At 32.2% G+C, this 24,675-nt stretch overlaps 1 protein-coding gene across 1 annotated transcript; it reads left to right on the top strand.

Moving 5' to 3' along the window:
• Positions 1–8,686: 8,686 nt before the first annotated feature.
• On the top strand, positions 8,687–9,304 carry LOC134726372 (uncharacterized). Its single transcript, XM_063590772.1, has one exon. The coding sequence runs from the start codon at positions 8,687–8,689 to the stop codon at positions 9,302–9,304; it is 618 nt and encodes a 205-aa protein (XP_063446842.1).
• Positions 9,305–24,675: the final 15,371 nt, after the last annotated feature.

Raw genomic sequence — 24,675 nt, 5'->3', positions numbered from 1 at the left:
TGTTGCCATAATTGGAAGTATAATGTTGGGTTTAAGCCAAACCCGGAATATGGCGGAACCGTAATAAATACGTGATATACAAATATAAGAGGCAACAGCCAAGTCTGTCTGTTAATTTTGTGATAGGACTGGCAATACTAGCAGATTCATCCCGTTTTTCTATGGTTTGTTTTGTCGTTTTTTGTAATCTTTTTTTTGTTTTTACTGAGTTTTCCTTTGACCATGAAATTGTATGTCTGTCTTCAAACATAAGATATTTCAGAAAAGGAAACAACTGCCGATTTAAAGTCAAGGGTAGGGAAATCAGTTTTCTTCTAATTGGCGCAATGATGATCGTATGTTTTATTGTTAGAGCAAATGATACCATGTAATTTTAAATCAGGTGGCGCAAACGGAGAAAAAAGTTGTGGCGCAAAAGGACGCATTTTTGGCGCAAACGGATCTCTACCCGATATTTATGATTGTCCCTCTGTTTTTGTTCACTATTTTCATTTATAGTCAAAGATCTAATTCATAGGTATAGAACGATGTGGTGTGAATGCCAATGAGACAATTCTCCATCCGAATAACAATTTATATTAATAACAAATTATTATAAAAGAATCAAGTAGTCTAAGAAAATGTATTTATTGGCGTAAACGGTATTTCATATCAATGTCGATTTACAAAATTATATTTGCACAATCAAGACATATCATTAAAATGTATTAAGAAGTACTGGAGTGTAATCAAAATTGAACGATTAGCAAAATCAAATCGGGATACTTTAGTAAAATTATGTGACTATCATTTGATTTTTGAATAGGTGAAACACAAGACATATTTTGTACATTTTAAAAAAAAAATTCATTTGTATGTAAAAACTTTAAAATGTTCTTTACATGATATGATTTGTGCGTCATTTGCCTCTGGCTTCTCGGTATTGGGATAAGTATGCATGTGTTTCAATAAAACCCTTTCATAAAATTCAATTAGTCATCACTTTACTATTTAAGCATTCCAAAGTACATTTGTTCACTATTCAAAAACTCAAGACAGGGTTTGTCATAACTAATCAATTGTAGCAAAAAATCAAAACCCGAAAGGGTTTGTCATAACTAATCAATAGCACATAATCAAAACCCTTTTGACATACCTATACACGCGTACTCCTTCAATGCAAATAAAAAACATTTTGTTTAAATTACAAAGGCGATGAGAACAGAAATAAAAAAGTCATATACCAGACTGAAAATGTATTTAGTTTAGTATATGTATGTGTTGGTTTTAGCAACATTTTCTTAATCATGGCAGCCATTTTTTTTTATTGAAAGAGGAAAACTGAATTAATTTATCTGATGTCAAACTGTCAATCTATGCCAATCGCCACCCCTTCGATCCCAACACACAAAAGCGGTACGAATGCTTTAGCTTCCTAATATTAACACTTTTCGGTACACACGACATGTGTCCAAGGTAAATTTCATATACTAGTATTGAGGATACGAACATTTAAAGACGTATACAAAACTATTACAATTTATCGATCATCGCCTTTGTAATGACTATTTTGTAACAAACACATTATGATATAACTATACTTATACATCAGTAGAAATATTCAAATAAAACATAATTATTATTCCATCAATAAAAACTGAAGAAGGCTCGGGAGTTTTCTGGACAAATGAAAAATACAACTTCAAATCTTTACATTTTGACTTATAAGTTCACATATCATGAAAACTATCAATGTTACCTTAACAATTCAAACAAATTCAAAGTAAAACGTATATACAGCAATCTAATTTTACAATATTTACAAATAACATCTTGAAAGCTAAGCAGATTTACAATTGGGGTTCGTTTGTCATATTAAACAATGACACATATGATTAAATACATTTAGTTGACATTTTTGGGGAAATTATAAAATAATACTAAAGAAATGTAAAACATATAGTGATTTATGTATATCAGTTTCAATAAAACATTGTTTTATGATCACAATAAAAACACAACACATATTTAAAAAAAAACAAATATTCGATAATCTTAATGTTATTTATTGCCAAAAACATTGACAATGGTAGTGGCAATACAAGTTAAAGCAAATAATTAACATCAAGTACAAAAAACAGTATACAAAAAACCCAATAATAATGAAAATATAAAAAAAAAAACTATAAATTGATAAATGGATTAAGAAATAGAACTAATTTTCAACTGACGTAGCCTTACATGTGAATTATTATTAAGGGTAACGTTAGTACTGGACACATTGAAGTAATTATTCACAATAAACTATGCTCTAATGATTAATCATAGAATTAGTAATTAGTTTCTCTACGCGTGTTTAACTTGGTTAGAAACTTTGTGAATTAAAATTGGGGATACAACTAAAGCCAGACCAACAGAAATCATAAAAGGATTTAACAAACTGTTTGCCCAAATCAGTGAACGATAAACATCAATAATAAACAACTATATATACATTTCGTATGAATTAAAAAATAAAACAATCTATATTGGAATTATGTATATACATGTAATAGTAGAGGTCGGTCATTTCAAGACGTATCAACCGTATCATATACGTTGACGTATCCGCATCTGCAGATTTACAAAAAAAATAGTATATGATCCCGAGCTTTGATTTTATGTTCTTTCAATAATTCAAATGGGCGACTGATTAATTTCTAATGCAGAAATTTACCAGTCAATAAGGAAATATCGAGTTTTTGTGGAATATGTAACTCTACTTTTAAAGATATTCCGGATAGTTGAATTGGAACAGTTTACAGGTATGATAAGAGTGAATACGGTAAAATCGTGTGTTTGTGTATGAACTTGTGTTCACGTAGAACCAAATTGTTAATTGACAAATAAAGTGATACTCAGTACGTTCTTTTACCTTTTATGATAAAATATTGAATGAACCATATTCAAAAATCCTTACATTTATATAAGTAGTACATTTGTTTTTTTTTGTGTTTATTCATTTACGATCTTGAAATATTTTTTAACTAGATTAATAAAGGATATTCGTGTACCAGCCCTACATTGGCTCCTTTTTAAGGGCATGTAAAAGTAGTTTTAGAACCCCTTATTTTTGTTTTACAAAACACCACCATTACAAATATTAAAAGTGTATGTTTGATCGTTTCGAAAAGATTCCAATTAGTTTTTTTTAAATGAAGTATGGTCTTATTAATCAGCTCGGGATCACAAAATATTTTTTGATATATCTGCAGATGCGGATACGTCAACGCATACGATACGGCTGATGCGTTTGTAAATGACCGACCGCTAGTAGTAGTAACACTAGGGTTATTCAAAGGTAACAACAATGTAATGATGAATTATCAGAAAACATTTCAAATAAACATGCCTTTTCATAAATATTTAGTACACCAAAAGTAACCAACTGTACAAATCGCTATATACATTACACAACAATATCAATTTTCTGCAATGTAGCTGAATAATGAATTTGTACTTTTGCTTGAATGATCTTCTCCCAATATAATATTTAAAAACAGCTTTGTACAGTGTACCTTACCGTAGTCATGTTCTTTGGTGTTATATGTAGTACAAAAATAGGCAGTGATTAGTTTTTGCTAGAAAGCTGATATCCAATCAATAAATTAATTTCAATCTGATGGTTTAAATTTCTCAAATAGTGTAAGTTTTGGCAAACTAGTATTATGTTTTTTGTTTTTGTATTTCATTTTTTTGTTAAAAAAACTAATCTGATAGAGAATATTTACTAAAGACCAAAGTCATAAAAACAGGAAATCTTAGCCAAACAGACCTTATTTCCACAATATATATATCTTTGTAAAGTTATTTTTTTTACTGATGTATCTCAATCTCAAAATCAACTTTTGAATGTTTGTTTTGTTGGGTGAATAATACGGTTAATGAGTCATAAAATATTTTATGCAAAGTCTGAACCAGTAGCATTTAAAAAAAATTACAAACTACAAAGTTCTACATGAATAATTCAAAAAGATAATAAAAATATACAATTTTATTTACACTCACAATAATGAAAAATAACAAAATAGATAACTAGAGGCTCTAACGAGCCTGTGTCGCTCACCTTGGCATATGTAAATTAAACAAAGGAAGCAGACAGTTCATGACAAAATTGTGTTTAGGTGATTGTGATGTATTTGTACATCTTCCTTTACTGAACATTCTTGCTGCTCACAATTATCTCTATCTACAATGAACTTGTCCGTGTAGTTTCAGTTGAAAATGTTAGTAAAAATTTACAAATTTTATGAAAATTGTTAAAAATTGATTATAAAGGACAATAACTTCTTAGGGGGTCAATTGACCATTTTGGTCATTTTGACTTTTTTTTTAGTCTTAAATTGCTGTACATTATTGCTGTTTACAGTTTATCTCTATCTATAATAAATAATAACCCAAAACAGCAAAATTTCCTTAAAATTACCAATTTAGAGGCAGCAACCTAACAACAAGTTGTCAGATTCATCTTAAAATTTCATGGCAGATAGATCTTGACCAGATAAACAATTTTACCCCTTGTTAGATTTGCTCTAAATGCTTCGGTTTTTGAGTTATAGTCTAATAATGATTCTGGCTATGTTTGGTAAATTGGCCTATTAGTTTCAGAGAAGAAGATTTTTGTAAAAGTTAACCAAGATTTACGAGAAATGGATAAAAATTGACTATAAAGGGCAATAACTCCTAAAGGGGTCAACTGACGATTTTTGTCTTGTTGACCTATTTGTAAATCTTACTTTACTGAACATTTTTGCTGTTTACAGTTTATCTCTATCCATAATAATATTCAAGATAATATCCAAAAACAGCAAAATTTCCTTAAAATTAGCAATTCAGGGGCAGCAACCCAACAACGGGTTGTCCCATTCATCTTTTAATTTCAGGGCAGATAGATCTTGACCAGATAAACAATTTTACCCCATGTCAGATTTGCTCTAAATGCTTTGTTTTTTAGTAATAACCAAAAACTGCATTTAACCTCCATGTTCTATTTTTAGCCGTGGTTGCCACCTTGGTTGGTTGGCCGGGTAAAAAAATCACAAATTTTAAACTAGATACATCAATAATAATTGTGGCCAAGTTTGGATTAATTTGGCACGGTAGTTTAAGAGGAGAAGATTTTTGTAAAAGATCATGAAGATTTACGAAAAATGGTTAAAAATTGACTATAAAGGGCATTAACTCCTAAAGGGGTCAACTGACGATTTTGGTCATGTTGACTTATTTGTAAATCTTACTTTGCTGAACATTATTGCTGTTTAAAGTTTATCTCCAGCTATCATAATATTCAAGATAATAACCAAAAACAGTAAAATTTCCTTAAAATTACCAATTTAGGGGCAGCAACCCAACAATGGGTTGTCTGATTCATCTGAAAATTTCAGGGTCAGATTTGCTCTAAATGCTTTGGTTTTTGAGGTATAAGCCAAAAACTGCATTTTACCCCTATGTTCTATTTTTAGCCATGGCGGCCATCTTGGTTGGTTTGCCGGGTAAAAAAACACAAATTAATGATGATTGTGGCCAAGGTTGGTTAAATTTGGCCCAGTAGTTTCAGAGGAGAAGATTTTTGTAAAAGTTAACGACGGACGACGGACGACAGACGACGGACGACGGACGCCAAGTGATGAGAAAAGCTAACTTGGCCCTTCGGGCCTGGTGAGCTAAAAAGATTGTACCAACACAATATGTTTTTACATACAATGAATAAAACTAACTCACAAATTGATGAAAGTTGAACATGAAGTTTAAACAAATACATATTCATTTTGTATGGGTTAAAAATAATAAATCTGTATCGGAAATATGTACATAATAGTAGTAGTTGGGTTATTATTGGGTTATTCAAAAGTAACAAAATAAAATGATGAGTTATCAGAATACATTTATAATAAACATGTCTTTTCATAAATATTTAGTACACCAAAAGTAACCAACTGTACAAATCGCTATATACATTACACAACCATATCAATTTTCTGCAATGTAGTTGAATAATGAAATACACAATGTATGTTTTTACATACTGCCAATTTATGCTAAAACAAAATTCATGATCTCAAATAGTGTAAGTTTTGGCAAACTAGTATTATGTTTTTGTTTTTGTTTTTTAATTGTTTTGTTTAAAAAAACTAATTTTGTTTATATGGCAATCAAAAGATTATGATCAAAATGTATCATGAAATGAAATTTGAATTCAAGTAGATAAACAGTAAGATAAAAACAATTAACAATGCTTCAAACAAACAACTTAATCAAAAATTGCGAGGCGCTATATTTAAGTATTGATATACCGACTTAATATCTATATACACATTTTATATTAAATACCGCGTAACAAAAGAACAGTTCCTATTATTACAGTCTTTTCTTCATTTTCCTTATTACCTGTTTTCCATGTTCTTTTTTAAGATTCTGCTTTTCAAGTTTCGGCTGCTCCATGTTGAAGAAGGGCTGCTCTTTTTGTTTTGCCTCCTACAAGAATAAACACGCGATTAACTTCGCCATGTCTAGGATTTTACATTATTGCCAACAATGCTAAAATACTTGACTAAACTGCTAAATCCATTTTGACAGAATAAAATTAGTGTGCATGACAATCCGTTTTACTATTTATTCTAACTTCAAGATATATCATGTACTATATTAGATATCTGCTTTTTAATGATTAATCTAAGGGTTATAGAATATCATATCAAAGAATGAAAGATATCTTACAAAATGGTTTTGATATTTAATAGATATTTTCATATATAATAAGTTATCTTATAATGTTTATTAGATTTCTTATATACCTCATACGATATGTTATATATTCTTACGATATCTTATTTACTATATAATGCATCTCGTATAATTTCATTATATCTTATAAAGCGGCAAATTATATAAGATATTCTATTAACTATATGAGATATCTTATTAACCAAATGAGATATCATATAAACTGTACAAGCTATCTCATATACTTTTATAATTCTAATATGATTTGCATACTACAGAAAACGTTGAAATGATTGGTCAAGAGGGCTTCCGATAGTGGGTCTTGATTTTAATTATTTTTCAGAACACGACTTTTTGTAACCAAAGTAAACAAGATGGCGGTTATAATAGAAAAAAACCGGGCCGACGTTAAGGATGTATTCTTCTGATTTTTCAGTCTCGTTCAGTTTCGTTGAAATCTCGTTCATGAATTATTTCAAAATACAAGTGGAAAATATCAAAGAATTTTAAAAATATAATAATCAAACATAACACTGTGAACAAAAGTGTGTATTTACAATGAATGGTTTTTGAGTCCAGTTTTCAAATTTTACGACCAATCAAGTCAATATTTTTTAAAAGCCAAAATTTTGAGAAGATTGGTTGGGGATACAAAAAAATATTTTACAAGAATCATGTACATCCCATTTCATTTTGGTCTTTATAAATTTCTTGAATATGTATTTTTTCAATCATTAATAATAAGGAGTTGAAATAATATGCATTTTGTTCGTAAAAATGGGAAAAATCAAAAAAATACAAAATTGACAGCATGGTAAATTTTACACAAAAAAGCGTCAAAATAAGATTAACTTTTTTATACATGTAGTAACACCTACCTATAGTTTTTTTAAGTAAAATTTATTCAGATTAGTCCACTTCATCTTTATAGAAACTATGAAAAAAAATCAATTGTTGAACTGTTTTGTATTTTTCCCCCCGATAATAGCCCAAAAATAGGTAAAAATCGATGAAAAATGGGAAAATCATCAAAATTGGTCATTTTCAAAGTGCCGTAGCACCTCAAAAAGTTCACCACTATATGATTTTTTTCTTCACCAAATATTTTGTTACAGTCTTATAAATCCAAAAATCTGGTTAAGAAAAAAGTTGAACTCTAGAGATATTTGGGCCCTTCTTAAATATATTTATTTTCGCTGCACGTTCATCGTTTTATTAAATCATAAACAAAAGTCATTCATATGAATGGAAATTAGATATTTTTTTAATTTATTTTTTCAAATAGCAAATTTCATGGAGTATATTCTGAGCGTTAACCAAAAATATATCCATGCGCCAGTTTTCTTTCGATTTTACAATTTACGTGTGATAGAGGTACCGAGTTGAGAAATCAAATTTCTTATCTCCAATTTTGAAATTTTATAAGGATTAAACGCATTTTTAAATGAGTATTTTGGTGTATTAACTTGACATGGTCATTAACAAAATTCCTTTCAAAAGTCGTTCAATCCTATATTGAATATCTTTATTCAATATAGGATTGAACGACTTTTGGAAGGAATTTTGTTAATGACCATGTCTAGTTTATACACCAAAAAATATCGTATACTAGTATACTTTATAAGGCATCTCGTACAGTTTATAAGATTGTTCATATAAGTTATAAGATATCTTATAAAAGAGGGACGAAAGATACCAAAGGGACAATCAAACTCGTAAATCTAAAACAAACTGACAACGCCATGGCTAAAAATGAAAAAAGACATATAAGAAAGTTATTAGAGATAATTTAGAAAGAAAATTGTATAACATAGACATAGTTCAACAAGACATAGTCAAGTTGTTCAGATGGAGCGAGAAATGGCTATTACGGTTCCACCCTGATAAATGCAAAGTGCTGCCAATATCCACGAAACAAACAAAAAACCAAGATGGGAGATACAAGATGCCAACATATGATGGTGCAGAAACAACTCTTGAAACTGTGGAATGTGAGAAAGATGTAGGTGTAAACATAGACTCTAAACTTAAATTTGACAAGCATATACAAACACAGGTTAACAAAGCCAACCAACTAGTAGGACTAATCCGAAGGTCATTTAGGTACTTAGACGACAAGAGTTTCTGTTTACTATTCAAAGCACTAGTTAGACCCCATCTTGAGTATGCCAGCAGTGTTTGGAGTCCATATAAGAAAAAGGATATTGAATCAGTTGAAAACGTACAAAGACGGGCTACAAAAATGCTTCCAAACTTGAAAGATTTATCATACGAAGAAAGTTTAAAACTCTTGAAATTACCAACACTTAGATATCGTAGACTACGAGGCGATATGATCGAGACCTATAAGATTCTCAATAACATCTATGATGAAAGGGCATCAAGTGGTATTTTTACACTAAGTAGTGGTTCAACAACAAGAGGGCATTCTTTGAAGTTAGTCAAGAACAGGAGTAGGCTAGATCTTAAACAGTATTATTTCACCAACAGAGTAGTGGAAGTCTGGAACAGTTTTCCTGAGACAATTGTAACTGCCAAAAACATTCAAAAGAAGACTAGATAAATATTGGAAAGAACATCCTATGATTTACGACTACACAGTAGATTACAACTTCATGATCGGAGGTAGCACAGTAATCCACAGTGATAGTGACAATGAAATAGAGCCAAATATAGAGGAGCAAGCTGATCTCCTGCGTTTGGAAACACTTAGGTAGACTTAGGTAGGTAGACATACTTTATAAAAGTATAAAAGATATCTTATGAACTACATAAGATATATAGTTATCAAAGGTACCAGGATTATAATTTAGTTACCCCAGAAGCGCGTTTCGTCTACATAAGACTGATCCGTGACGCTCATATCAAACTATTTGTAAAGCCAAACAAGTACAAAGTTGTAGAACATTGAACATCTAAAATTTCAAAAAATTGTGCCAAATACGGCTAATGTAATCTATGCAAGGGATAAGAAAATCCTTAGTTTTTCAAAAAAAATCAAAGTTTTGTAAACAGGGAATTTATAAAATGACCACTTTATTGATATTCATGTCAACACCGAAGTGTTGACTACTGGGCTGGTGATACCCTCGGGGACGAAACATCCACCAGCGGTGGCATCGACCCAGTTAAAATAGTTATCAAAGGTACCAGAATTCTCATGAACTATATATTATAAGATATCTTATAAACTTTATGGGATATCTCATTAAGTTTATTAAATATTTTGAATTTAAATAAATAGTAAATAGATGTGGTATGAGTAACGTTTAAAGGTCAGTTTGCATTATAAAAAAAACCAGATCACATAGTAAAGTTTCATATAGACTTAGTACGATTTGAAGCTTTATGTATTGTATGAACATCTGTCTGCTAGTGAAGACTGTATGTAAACGTCTAGGTCTCTATAAGATGTGACATTAGGAAAAGTACAAAAAGAACCGTTGATATTGGACAGTATTTCAAAATGAAGACCAAGTCATATAGTTAAATATCCGACGAATACATGAATGCAACAGTGAAACCACATATACCATTCCAAAATCTAACGTGTATACTAATTAAAGATCAGATAGTATTCTGACAATATATCTGGAACAATATATACAGCATTAAAAAGAGTTGAAAATAAAAAAAATGATTCTTTGACAGACATCCTGATTTAATGAAAAAGATCACAATACAATTTTCCAAACACCAAATTTCTGATCACTGGAACGTACAGATAAGGAACTTGAATGTGTTCACACATATATCGGAACATTAAAATCGATGCAAGATAAAAGTATGTGTAGTAGAATTGCAAATCAGACAACTATTCAACAACGGCTGAGGGCACACATATAGTTTTTCGTAGGGTTCAAACTCATACCATATCACTGCACAATATCTTGCAATTCTGTACTTTTAAACAATAATGCCATATGGAACCTTATTCTATCTCACTTACATGCATTTTAGTTGAAAATATCATAATTAGAATTTTAAAAAATCTATTTGTACGGATACAGTTTAACCTTAAATTGAATCTTCGAACTAAGAAATTTGAGGTCATACTAACATTTCCCTGATCCTTGATACGTTCGTGGATTAATTATACAATAAAATAAAAATACATTGTACTGCAATTACGTCAAAATACCTTACATTCAGTTACCATTGACTAAATTCAGAAAAGTTTATTGAAAGTTAAACATAACTAGTACCATATTTACCGTAATATACATTCGTAGATATTTTCTCAAAAGTCAAATGTATATATTACTGTAAATCTTTTAGATATCACTTTATTTACATATTCATGTAAACTGAATATTTATTAAAGGTAATGTCACATAAATTGACCAATTTCTGTTTGAATGATTAAATAGTATTTTTGTTTTATTATAACGATACTAATCTAAATTATAAAAGAAAATATAACGCTTGTGTTAAAAAAATATACATACCTTGATTGTCTCTGCAAGGAACTGGACAGTGTAGTATATATTTTCTACCATGATTAATGGGGACAGTAATTCCTCCAAGGATTTACATACACCGTTTGCTACAACAGAAATATTCCCATTCTTCTTATCTTCATCATACTTCAAATCGTCTTGCCACCATAGATCTTTATTTGCCAGATATTCATTTAACGGTTGGGAATGTCTTATTTTATTGCTTGTAACAGAAAGACATCTATGTGCAAAAACTTTCAGTGGATGATCTAACTTCTCTAAGTGATCAATATATTGTTTTGCCATATGAAGGCATTGTACAGCATTGTCTTGTAACTCAATACGGTATTCGTCTTCTAAAGTATCGAGTATACTATCTCCATTTAATTCTTCCAGCCATTGGTATAAGTTAACAGCATGACTTATTTTTATATCGCCAGGAAACAACGAATGAATAACAGATGAACTCATACCTGTTATGTGTTTTAAATTGTGTAGATAATCCCTGATAGATATATCTACAGAACCGGATCCAGGGCCTTTTTTTCGGAGTAATGATAATGTCATGCCTGTATGTGTTAGAAGCTGACTGACTGTTGAAATATCTCTAGAGGTTTGCAAGCGTATTGCAGTTTTGATCTTTTCAGGCAATATGTTTTGAACATAATTTCTGGAAATTTCCTTCAAAAGTTCAATACTATTTTGAAACAATTCATCAATGAAAATTATTTTCATCACGGGATTGGGAATTTCTACAAAAACTTTTCCAGATAAAATATCTTGTTCCATATCCTTTTCTATCATGTCCAAGTAAAAGTTCATTTTAAGTCCAAGACCATAACGTGTTTCGCACTGACAGTAATCTATCCAATCATCGTCCAATTTAAAACTTATTAGATGTTCGCATTTCACATCCTGTATTGATATTGTATGTATCAGCATGCTATTCACGTTTGTTATTTTGTCACCCGAATCTTTTAAAAAATGATTTTGAATATTTGCAAGATACTTAAGAACTTCAACAAAAATAGAATCCTCATCAATGATACTACATTCCTTCATTGTTGCATTTTTGTGCATTAGACTTAATTCAATCTTTCCACTTTCAGTCTGACAATTTAAAACTTCCTTCAAGTTTGACAAAGCTAAACGAATTTCGTTCCAGCTTGAAGCGAATTCTTTAAAAGCCTTTTCTAAAACATTTCTCTGAGAATCTTCATTGAATGCACATAAAAAAGACGAAACTGTCATATCTCTAAAATCTAGTTTCCTAAATTTATACGTGCCGAAAGTTACAACTGAATAATGCCATTTTATCAATGACGATAAGTGTTTGGGTAATACAAGCTTTGGCATGTTTTTCACAACAGTGGTTAAAAATCTGAAACGACTCTTGTGCCCTGCATGAATCTCCGTAAGAAGCATATTTTTAGATGATGAATGAGAAAGTCGTAACAAAAGAGCTACTTTTGGGAAGTCCACATTTGAAGTGCAATGTCGTTCATCTAATACACATTGTTCCAGGTCACTTCCAATCTTTCGAGCAAAACGTGTCTTTGCCTCGTGAATGACCTGCATTCTATTGGCCATAATTTCTTCTAGAATAACGGCATGTTCATGTATTAGTTTTTCGCTCAAACTGTTCATGTATACTGCTTTTCCAGCAAACAAGTCTTTAGACTTAAATAGAAACTCATGGAGAAGCAGACATATATCAAAATAGTTAATTTCTAATAGATCATGCAAACAAGTCCAACTGTTTTCTAATGATTTTCGCAGATATTCTTCAATATTTTCTGTACTTTCAGATGTTAATTCTTCGAGTGATTTAGTATCTGCAAATCCAAAGGCGTACGAACAAGTCAAACAACTGTACCAAATCAGCTTTAATACATCTTGAATCAAAGGAGGTAAATCTGCAGATAATTCGAACTTAACTGATGATGGACAGAATAGTTGTTTGTGCCATGCAGTGTTTTCCTGATTATTCATCACTATTATAGTCGCTAAATGAATCATTACTGAAACCATTTGTGGTACTGGTGACTCAGTTGCTTCAGAAAGATTAAAAATACCATGCTTGAAATCTTTCTGTCCCAAAACAAGCTCAATGATATCTTTAAATTCTTTTTTAAGAACAGATTTTTCAACTATACCTAATATTGATTTGGCTGTCCTTTTTTCGTCATCAGTCAATTGACCAAAACATTTTTTCATATAAAATTGTTTTGTTAGCACACATAAAATGGTAATGGGACTACCGCTGCTGGTATCATCTAACAATTCAGACAAAGGTGTGTCATCAGTTAATATATCTTTTATATGGCGTTGATACTCCCCCAAGGCATTCGTTTCGACATGCAATATCAGTGGATTGAATACAGACATTTCTTCAACAACTTCAGTATTCCAATGTATGTTTTGTAGTACTGTAATAGTGTTATCCAGTTTACGTAGTATTTGTTCCACATTTTCCTGGCCGGATACATGCTCAACGATTTTCAAAAATAGATGAAGCATCTCTGATGACAATAATGTAACAAAACCAGTGTCTTTCCTCTGACATAATATAGCATTCATCTGCTGGGATAACACTCCCTTGTCGGTACAGTCATATTTGCGTCTTTTCAAAATAATGAATGCATTTTTTAAAAATTTTCTGATGTATGCCACCGAAGCAAGAGTGTAAATGCCACACATTCCCTTTTCTGCCAAATTCATTGCTTGTGACAGATAGGTTAAAAGTTTTGACGACGCTGAATCAACCTGGTTCAGTTCATCAATGGACAGATCTTCACAAAATGCAATATATTCTAAAATGTCTGTCGCTAAAACAGGTAGATACATATTTTTGTCCAATCTACAGTCTAAGTTTTGTAAGCAATCATCCAAACATTTGCAGAATTGTACGTTTTCATTTAAAACATCCTCTCCAGAAAGCATCTCCAAAAATATATTCGGATTTTCGTCGGCATCTAGTAACACTGCATATTTCAATATTTGTCCGTAATAGCTTAATGTTATGTCAAAAACCTCATCTGAAGCTATCTTTTCTAGACAAAATTGGAATGGATACACATTTTCACTGTTGGTTTTCAGACATCTAACGATATATGAGCAAAACAAATTCTGCAACACTTTTCCATCAACATTGGTTTCATGCAATTTTTTTAAAGTTTCAAAAATGATATTGCATACTTCTTCTGAATCAATTGTTACGTTTGGGTTTTTTAAAATGTCAGCGATCTGATATATATTATTTTCAACTGGTATCTTGTTCTCAAATAATGCTTCAGATATTTCATGGCAAAGCTTTAAGCAACGCAGTGCACTGGATTCATAATAAACACTCTGAGCTAGTTGTAAAATTTGTCCAACTTTAAGCAACCATTTTGATACTTCATAATGTTTTAATACTGTAGACGTTGGTAAAAGTGACGAGCAAATAACTGTAACAAACGATTTTCGGTCTAAAATTTTTATGGAATGGGAATCATTTTCAGTGTTTTGTTTGTTTTGAAAACCAGGAACGAGCGTCTCAGCTGGCCGTTTCTGTTCATTTCGCCAAGGAATTGGGTAGGTGAGGTCTAACGACGCTGCTGGTTCTAAAGCCATTATACAAATTGCTTTAATCACAGTACCATATACCCAGACTGTGGCATGAAGAATTGCTACTAAGTTTTCAAATTTTCTACTTGAATAAAGTGGAAGATTTATAAAATTTGACAAAGCCCACTTGAAAACTTGAATTCTATTAGGTTCATCTGTGGTCAAAAACTGGGATGAAAACAAATTACTAAAATCGTAGATGTAATCATCGTTCTGGCTGTGATAATGATCAATTGTCAAGGCATCATAGCAAATGATTTCAACACTATCATTTACTTCGTTCTCAAATAACTCCCGTGGTATTTCTTCGTCTACTTCAATATTCTTTTCAATACAACGTCGTCTAACAATATATAGAAACTCGTCCTTTCTGTTTTCAATTGTGTGACTGAAAACTTGGCTAAACGGCATTCTTAAATTTAGGAATCTGCTACTGCATGAATAACATTCCGGCCCTGAAGGTTCAGGTATGTCTTTGATGTTTAAGTGTTCCGTTGACAAAACACATTTTTTCCATGATTCCCTTCTACATGCTGTAAATTCATCTTCAAAAATGACAGGAGTCAAAATATTAAGGTCTATCATCTTAAAAATGTACTTTGAAAGAGGTGCTTTGATAAAATCTTGAATATTGTTCTCTAGTGCTCCTATTAAGTTGCCAGATAAGATTAAATCATGAGGGCTTTTCGCAACATTAATACACCATGTACTAGAACTTTCTGACTGCGTTCGTCTCTCAATCCAGGAAACAATCATTTCTTCAATTGTATCAATTGCATATTTGCATGAATTCAATGACGATAACAGAAATTCTAGGAGCGATCCTGATAAATCATCGCCCGAAGCAAATTTGATTCTTGAAAGAACCCAGAAAAGTGAATCGGTAATGTATTTATGAAGCGGCATCCGTTCCTTCACTATTTTCAGTTTATCAACTTTAAGAAAGTGGTCTAGTGGAGTTCTTGGCTTCTGAATGCTGTCCATATAAAGCAAATTCCAACTGGATAAAAAATTAACTGGTAAATGAACATAACAACCACGGTCTAAATGAAAGATTACATACACATATTTTCTGGACTGATTCAATTCACCAGTTTGTTGATATTTTCTGACAACTTTTTCTATTATTGTTTTGGATAGAAGCATATGTTGAGTTTCTGAACCTGCAGTACATTGCAGAATAAACACATTACTTTTGGACTCAAAAAAATGTTCCACTGTTGTCGTAAACTCTTTTTCCGATTTAAAAGATGCAATTTTCTGTTTTTGTACTTGAATATCACCAAAATGATCTTCAATGGTTGAGTGCAGACTTGAATATGTATATACTACGAAACATTCTACAAATTGATCGGAAGAACCATTTGTTCTTAATGATTCCAGTACAGAATGTTTGATTTTTTGAGAAAAATGACATATTCCACCATGTATAGGTAATTTCATAAATTTACGAATTGTTTTTGTCACAAAATATTGTTCTGATTGAGAAAATTTACTTTCTTGTGCACGTATCATTACTTCAGGTGGTAATAGCCATAGTATCCTTTCAAGTGCATACTCTTTGATATGCTGTTCGTCCACTTTTTGGTTAGAATGAACTATAAGGGAAACGATCAGATCTAAGCTGTACGAAGGAATCACATCTTCTGGAATAAATGAATGATTTGGTATCTGACATAAACTCGTCATTTCTTGGGAAAGTTCTTCAACCATTGACTTCATATTTTCTGATTCAAGTAAATCAGTAAACTGAAAGTGCTGTTTTTCAAATCTGTTAAGAAATGGGGGGTCAGAATAATCAAGATTGTATTCCTCAACTAAAACAATGCACTTGAAATCATCATGAACATGACACATTGGGTTGCTGTAGTGTCCAAGTGCTACCCTACAGTTTTTCTTTTTGCCAACAACAGTGTAGTTCTGATTCAACATGTCATACAAGCTACCATAAATTGCGTCCAAATCTTTCAAAATCAAAACCATTCCTTGCTCCATGCACAAGATAATACGACTAAGAATCCGATAATTGTAATCTTCGTTTAAATCGTCCTTGAAGTTGCTGCCAAATATGATATCGAAAGGCAATTTCATCACATTTAGTTCACGCTCCAGGACACTGATCACAGCATTACCACTAGCAATTAACATAAGATGTCGACTTGTTTTGTCTTGGATGTTTTCAAGGATAAGTTTCATAACAGGTACAGGGGTTGATGTTATACAAGGGATGAACTCTTTGAATATTTCTAATATATTTTCTTTTTCTGTTGGTAATCCACCAAAGTTCCGAAGTATTCCAATAAGTATTTCTTCTGCCATTTTCTTTTCCCCTGCAGATAAAATACTTTCCATGTTGCGTCCAATGTACTTGGTCAGAGAGTAAAAATCACGTAGGCCATGAAAATGTGGAAATTTCTGTGCTCTTGAACAATACTCCTGATAGCCACTTGCAATACCATCCAGTAATCTTTGTACAATATCATTAGAGTAAACGTTGTCATTACCAGATTTTACACTCATGACAAATTCTTTATTCTTCTCTATTGTTGTCATCATACTTTTGTATATTGACCGGCCTGTACGTTGAAGATCTTTTAAGTTCATATCTGGACGTGATAAATGAATGGCTCGATTCATCTTTGCTGCATCTAAAGCCCAATTTGAAATTCCGACAACTGCGATGTTCAACTGTTTTCCCTGTCCTGGTTCAAGTATTTCATGAAGCACTTTTAATGGATTAAACCGTGATTCCTCTGCTAATCCTATTTCATCTAATATTACCAAAGACAACACATCTTTTTCATCATTGTATTCCTGATATTTCTGAGCCTTTTCAAATACCTTAATGATCCCCTCAGACGTTGACGATTCAGATCCCTGAAACGAAACACAAAACAGTTGTGGCATGTCTTTAAAAAGATCATTTGCAGAATCTTTCCCTCGCAGATTACTACGAATAAGTTGAATTGCTAATGATTTGCTACATCCGGGTTTCCCTACCAAAAATATAGGAATCTTACTAAGAATGCAAATTAGCAGCATAAAAACATTTTCCTGTAGCGCAACATTTAAGGCAGTCCCTTCCGGTAAATATTCCATTTTGTTTAAAATATTTTCTTGTTCATTTGTTATAACATCCTCTATATCACGTTCTGACATATGCATTAAAGCAGCTATTTGCTTACGATAATCTTCTCGAATTGATCCCTCACAAAAGCGACTTTGATAACAAATTGCCAAGCTGAGTATTATGGAATGAAATTGTCTTGTTTTTATATCCAAATTAAAACTTTTTTTCCCTAGGAAACTATCAAAAATCCATGTAATGAGTTTTGTACATCTATCAACGTCACGCAAGCTCACACAATAATCATTGTCTCCCTTTCCTCTAACAAATGACTGAGACATTACGAGTAAGTTTTTTAACATTTCAGTAATGCCATTTTTAAAGTGAAGCCTTTCAACCATTTTCAAAATATATGCCTGTTCATCTGTTTGACTTAGACTGCCATAATCCCAAACAAAATCCATCATAGTTTCTGGGAGAGGATAAACCCGATACACTAATTTTGATATATGGTCAATTTTAATTTTCCCTTGTAGGCCTTTCGTATGGATTGAATCTTCTCTTCTTAGTCGGTACGGATTACACGCAGCTAAAAGTGTAAGATTAGGTGCAAGCTGAAAATCACGACAAAACCTATGACACAAAGCACTTGTTAAAAATCCCAGGTGCTCACACGTATTTATTTCGTCAAGAAATAACCAAAAACCTTCGTTTAAATTAGAAAAAGCTTTTTTGCTTGCAAGACTTATTCTTGAATAAATGTTGTCTTCAGAAGTGCCTGCGTGTATGCTAAAAATGTCCAGTTCGATGCCACACATTGTAGCCAAGTACTGTATTAGTGAGGTTTTTCCACAACCTGTTTCCCCCATTACGATGACTGGTATTCTAGTATTTATTCTCAGTGATATAAGTATCATTTTTAAGAGATTGTCAGGTGTCAACACATATGTCTTTCGAAGGTCGTCTATCAGTTCACTGGATACATATCTATCTGGTTCCCTTGCTAATTGAATGAGCAAGTTTTCTAGTTCATCTGTCTCTTTTAGATTAAAATTAGTAAGTTTCTTCGTTGACTGACTTTCAACAAGCTGAATGATTGACTCAGGGACCTGATCAAGATGGCGGTATATGGCGGAAATTGTCTGGATGTCCTTGTGGAAAAGAATCATTAAATGATTACTTTCATCCCATCGAATCATACGAGATACTCTTTTTGCTAAGATTTCTTCAACATTCAATTTCTTATCTCCATTATTTAACATAAAAGATAATTTAGTTGCTCTACATGTATGCACAGACCTACCAGTAAACAATTTTGAAATATCAACTAAAGCTTTCACAACTTCTGATCTTACGGTCATTGGCTGATCTTTGCCAATAATTGCCTTCACCGACGAGGTCTGAAAATACAAACTAGATGACAGTTTTTTCAATTGATCAGCAAGTACTCGTACGAAAACATTAACTAATGTATAAGACATGTCACTTGAATTGTTGAATTTTTTTAACAAAATGTCTTTACATTTCGATTTTTTCAAAGGCTTTACAGCATTAGGACCATTAAAATAAAAGTCTTTTTCATCTACCAAGCATTCGTCAAGTTCCTTTAAATATCGACAAACGACCTGTATTGGACTGTTAATTTCCATGCTTACTTTTAAGTCTTCATAATTCTTCCATTTTAAATGTTCTCTTTGAAAAGCTGTTACTGTAGAAAGAGCATCACAAAGTGTATTTTCCACAGAATTTGCTATTTCGATATAGATTTTGGCACATGGCAGTGCATATGATGTAGACCCGGCAGACACATATCTTAAAACAATTAACTGGAAAAGAAACAAGTCAAGTTCGAACGGGTCTGATACAGTTCCAATATCAATATGCAGAGAATGATAACTTTTTAGTTCAAGCTGAAATAGTCCTTCAATGATAGATAGTCTGTTTAATGGTCCACTGATATGTATTGTTTTACATCGCTTTTTGTCATTGATAGCTTTATTTTGAATCAACTCAGTTTTTCCTGCACCAGGCACATCAGATGTGACGACCAATACATGTTTGCAATGGGTCTTAAAACATTGATCCATCTTTGTTTCAGATATCGGAGAGAGCTTGAAAAGAGAATGCTTAAACTGATCTAAAAATGGATGAGTGTCATTTCCACGACAGATAAAGCATAGCAAAAAGTCCCCATTAGAAAGATGTCGAATTCTATCATGCAAAGTTATTTGTACTTCTCGTTTTAATAACTCTACATTTACAATTGAAAACAAATCTTTTGTTTTTTGTTTTCTTATTGATTCTTTACATCTTCGTAACAGAAGATCTATCTCCTCAAATGTTGTATTTTCATTGCAGAATAACACTTGATTAGCCTCTGGCAGTATATTGGTTGTGTTGTAATACAATGCCAATAACACTTTAATAACTAATGAACTGCTTTCATCCAACCATGCAAAATACGGTTTTCCAGATTGAACTTTCTCGATGAAGGGGGCCTTTCTGTCATCGCCTATTTCTTTACGAATTTTAGCAGTCATCGAATCTCTTTGGCTGATATAATTCAATGTTAGCCCTATATTGTCAAGAACTTTAGTATAGTCGACGTCGTCAGCTGGATCTGGGAGTGGATAACTCTGATATCTCATAGATATGCTATGAGAATCATCTGTAGACAATCCCATAAATTTGAGAACTGCCATTGCACGTGTCTCGTTCTTTGTACTTGTTTCTGTATTTCCTTTGAGAAACTTGTACAGTTCATACAGCTGATCAGAGAACATAAAATTCATGTAGTAATACTTCGAACGAATTGCTTCGATTTTTGTTGTCCACTCATCATATTGTTCCTGCAGTCGTATTTTAAGCTCAAACATCTCATCTTTTCCGCATTTTGTTTCATAAAATTCAAAAGCAAAATGACCAGCTTGTTTCAGATTCAGACAGATGGCTTGAATTTCAAACGCATTATCTACGAGTTGAACAAAATTATTCAGTTCTTCTTTTGTTAAAACCTTTTGATCAGTTTCGCATTTTTTTTCAGCGTTCATAATGAGAAGAGCTCTACTTCGTAGGTCATGTAGATCCATATCTCTATATTTAAAATCTTTTTTCTCATGCTGATAATGCACAACCACTTCACATATTCGTGTTTCTAGTTTAAAATGAAACATTCCTTTATCAATAATCTTAGCTATTAGTTCAACAGTGTGCTCCCCTCTGTTTGCAACATTTCGATAGAGAGCCTTAAGTGAATGGAGATGATCTCGACATACCCGGATTTTCTCCGGAATTTGATGTATTCCAGAGTCCTTGTGTTGCTGATTCAATAGTTTGAATAGTTCAACGATATTTACCTTTAAATCATCATTTAGCATTGGGTGAAAAAATCTTTTCACTTCAATCAAATTTGAGACAGTAGATTCTCTTACATATTGTTCAGAATGTTCTTCAACAGCATCAATGAGGTTTCGGATATCTTCGTCAATCACATCTCTTAGAAAATCAAGCAATTCAGACGAATCATTGATTGCACTAAGAATGTCCGATAAATCTTCGTTCACTCTGATGATTGTCATGATATTATGAATTTCATCCAGAACTGGGGTTATTTCTTTCAATGTTAAGTTTGAAAAATTTCCTTCCATCATTTTCTCAAATTTTGTGACAGTTTGTTTGAATTCGGAATTTGGTGTTTCCTCAAATTTAAAAGACTTTGCTACTGCTTTTATCTGTTCTACTGTCATTTTGTAATCATGGATTCTTGAAAATCGAATTAAGCTGTTACGATTTTCATGAGGCAACTCGAAATTACATATAACTTCGGCAGTTTTTATTTCTGATTCCATATTCTCTATTCCTTTAAAAACCTGTGAAGTCTCACTTATGTTCTGTTTCATTTCATGCCTATAATCACTCCATAGATGCTTGAACTGTGTCATACACTCATTTGAAATAGAGCAGAATGTCCTCTCTGTAGAACTAATAATTGATGTTTTTAGTTCCTCTTGATCAACGTCTTCATTTCTATATAATCCAAAACGATGAACTTGCAGGATTATGTGATCAATCATGTCAGGCTGCTTCCATAAATGTTGTCGAACGATATTCCAAAAAACGCAAGAGGTAGATGCCAAGTCAATACGTCTGCATATGTCTGCTATATTATGGATTTTCTTCAAATATGGACTAGGCTGAAACAAATCAAGCAATGCTAGAGTTCCATCATCAATTTTTATTCTTTGCTGAGATATGTAATCGTAAAGATGCCTTCTGTATGGAATCAATATCCCTACATGATTTTTCACTACGAAATGCATGAGCTGTTCAATAACTATAAGGTCATCTTCAAATTGAGTCAATTTTTCATGACATATATTCAATTCATCAATTAAAATATCTGTCGTTGACATGTGTGATGAGATTTCCAGAACTTTTGTTTTGTTCTTTTCAAGATATTGTAAAAATTTACAAGATATTGACTTATCTTTCATCTTTAAAAAAGTTTCTCGTATTGCTTTTTTAACCAATATGACAAGCTCATGCTCCTCGATCTTTCCCTTTTTTTTGCCTGTAATATTTAAAACCTTCTTCCAAAATTTACTGCCTTCAAGAACCTTGAAAAGAATAGTCTCAGACGATGTATCTCTAGGAATATTCATTGTCTCTATAATAGCAATCACCACGTCGGCAGTCTCACTGAAAAACATTTTTACAAGATATAGAAACAGAAGTTATAATCAAATTGGTTACATGTTTTATATTTGCCATTACGCGTGAATCTTAGACAATAAGCTACCGCCTAGGCAGTAAGCCAATAGCATAAATAATTCTAGGTTAGTCTTAAATCTTAGGATTTTAACTTATATCCTGACAATTATGCGGAGGCATAAATGTTAATGACTAATCAATAAGCAGAATGCTCTGAAGGATACGGTTGCCATAGTTTTCATTGACACATGTATAGCAGTTCTACCATCTTTTCCTTAAGCAAATGCGTGAGATTTGGCGACAATTGAAAAGAGGAAAGAGGGGGGAAAATAGACCCAAGGATACTTCCGCAAAAAAGCATAAACATGCACGAGTCTCACGAATTTTTGGCAGCCCTGGTACAGCTGGATAGTGTAATTTTCAAAACTAATTCAACGGCACATGCAAAATGTAATAATCTGAATAGTTACTTAACTTTAAAAATAGCCAATCCCGAATACAAGTGTATGAGCAATGTACTTGTTGTGTTTTTTTTTTTGTTCTATCAAATTCAAGTTTACTTTCCACAGCATTCACTGAGAGTGAGAGAAGGTATTTCACTTCGTATCTTATTACCGTTAATTCTAGGAGGAACACCATTTCTAACTCTTTAAAAAAATAAATTTCCTTTGGGTTAGTGGGCACTACTCCTTTCCGTACACATTCCTCTATTTAAATTGAGATCGTTCTAAATAAAATACGACGTTTATCGACATCTAACGAGTTAATTTTTCTTGACGAGTTGTATTGTATTTCGATTTTGACGGGAAATACATCCGGAAGGGAGACAACTCGAAACGATAATATGGAAGACTTTATTTCGGCTGAAGAGGTGTTATACGTAAACCTAAATGAGGACTACATTAATTTTAATTCAAATGATGCATATGATTTAAAATTATGCAACAACAATAACCCTCAATAGCAGACAGACATAGAAAGAATCCCATGAGTTTTAAGTTAATCAATGAAGTGGCGAATCCAGATCAACCACTCAATCTGCTACCCCTTGAAATCCAGAAAAACTGTACGCATGCGCATTAAAGCATAAACAAACCCGCGCTTTAAATTTGGAATAAGAATATTTATTAAATCATATGACGAAAGGTTCTCCATTTCTTTGTCAGAGTACAGTATCAAATATCAGTTTCATAACGGTAAAATATAGAAAAACTCCACTTCAGTTTTTATATGACAGAAATAGAATTATCGGAATTCAGAGAACTCTCGCATTTATCAAAAATGGGGAAATCCCTTGTCTAGGCTCTGACGTCTTTCTAAATTATAAAAACACTAAAGCTTAATTCTGATTTTCCGTGTTGTTGAAAACACGCATACAAGTTTAGGGAAATATCCAATATGAAGATTATGAGAAGAACATTACAGGAAAGTTGTTTATGTTCAATCCTTTTGCTTGTTTGAACCGCTTTAAGCAAGACAATCATTAGAATCTGAGATGTTGCTGAATTTTTAGAATAAAACGGTTGACGTCAGGGAATGCAGCCCCGAGTCAACGGTAAAGTCTACAGATTGCTTGACAGCAATCGTATTCCAAAAAAATGAAAATGAAGGTTAACAAAAAGAAAAACCTTTTCAAGGATAAAATACATTTGGTGAATAATAAAATAACAAGAACTGAAGTATCTAAATGTTAATCATATGTGACGTGCTTCTTTCGCTTTGCAAACAACACCATGATAAATTACCCGAGATATCTATATTCAGCAAAAAACAAAAATTAATGCAGAAGAGCTCTGAGAAATCTACAGAATTAAGAAAAAAATCCTTGAAAGTCCATTTATGCTGCTGGCGCATTTAAGTCCTTTCAAAACATGACGTCATACAAATAAAAACTCGAAAGCTGAAGATTTTCCCGTTACGCGGACCATGGAAATTGGTACAATATTGCATGGAAATGGTTTTTTGAGGTACATGTAGGGTTTGTTTTATGTCTATTGTATTGCATAATTCGCATATTTATCGATTTCAGAAAGTTAACATGGTGGCTCCTTGCGAAATATTTTATGCAAGCTACATTAACATTAAAAATTTTAAATGTTTGATTATTTT

The sequence above is a fragment of the Mytilus trossulus genome, chromosome 7, assembly GCF_036588685.1.
Source record: "Mytilus trossulus isolate FHL-02 chromosome 7, PNRI_Mtr1.1.1.hap1, whole genome shotgun sequence".
NCBI lineage: Eukaryota > Metazoa > Mollusca > Bivalvia > Mytilida > Mytilidae > Mytilus > Mytilus trossulus.
Note: the sequence above shows the minus strand (reverse complement) of the source record. Positions and strands in the feature narration are given on the sequence as shown.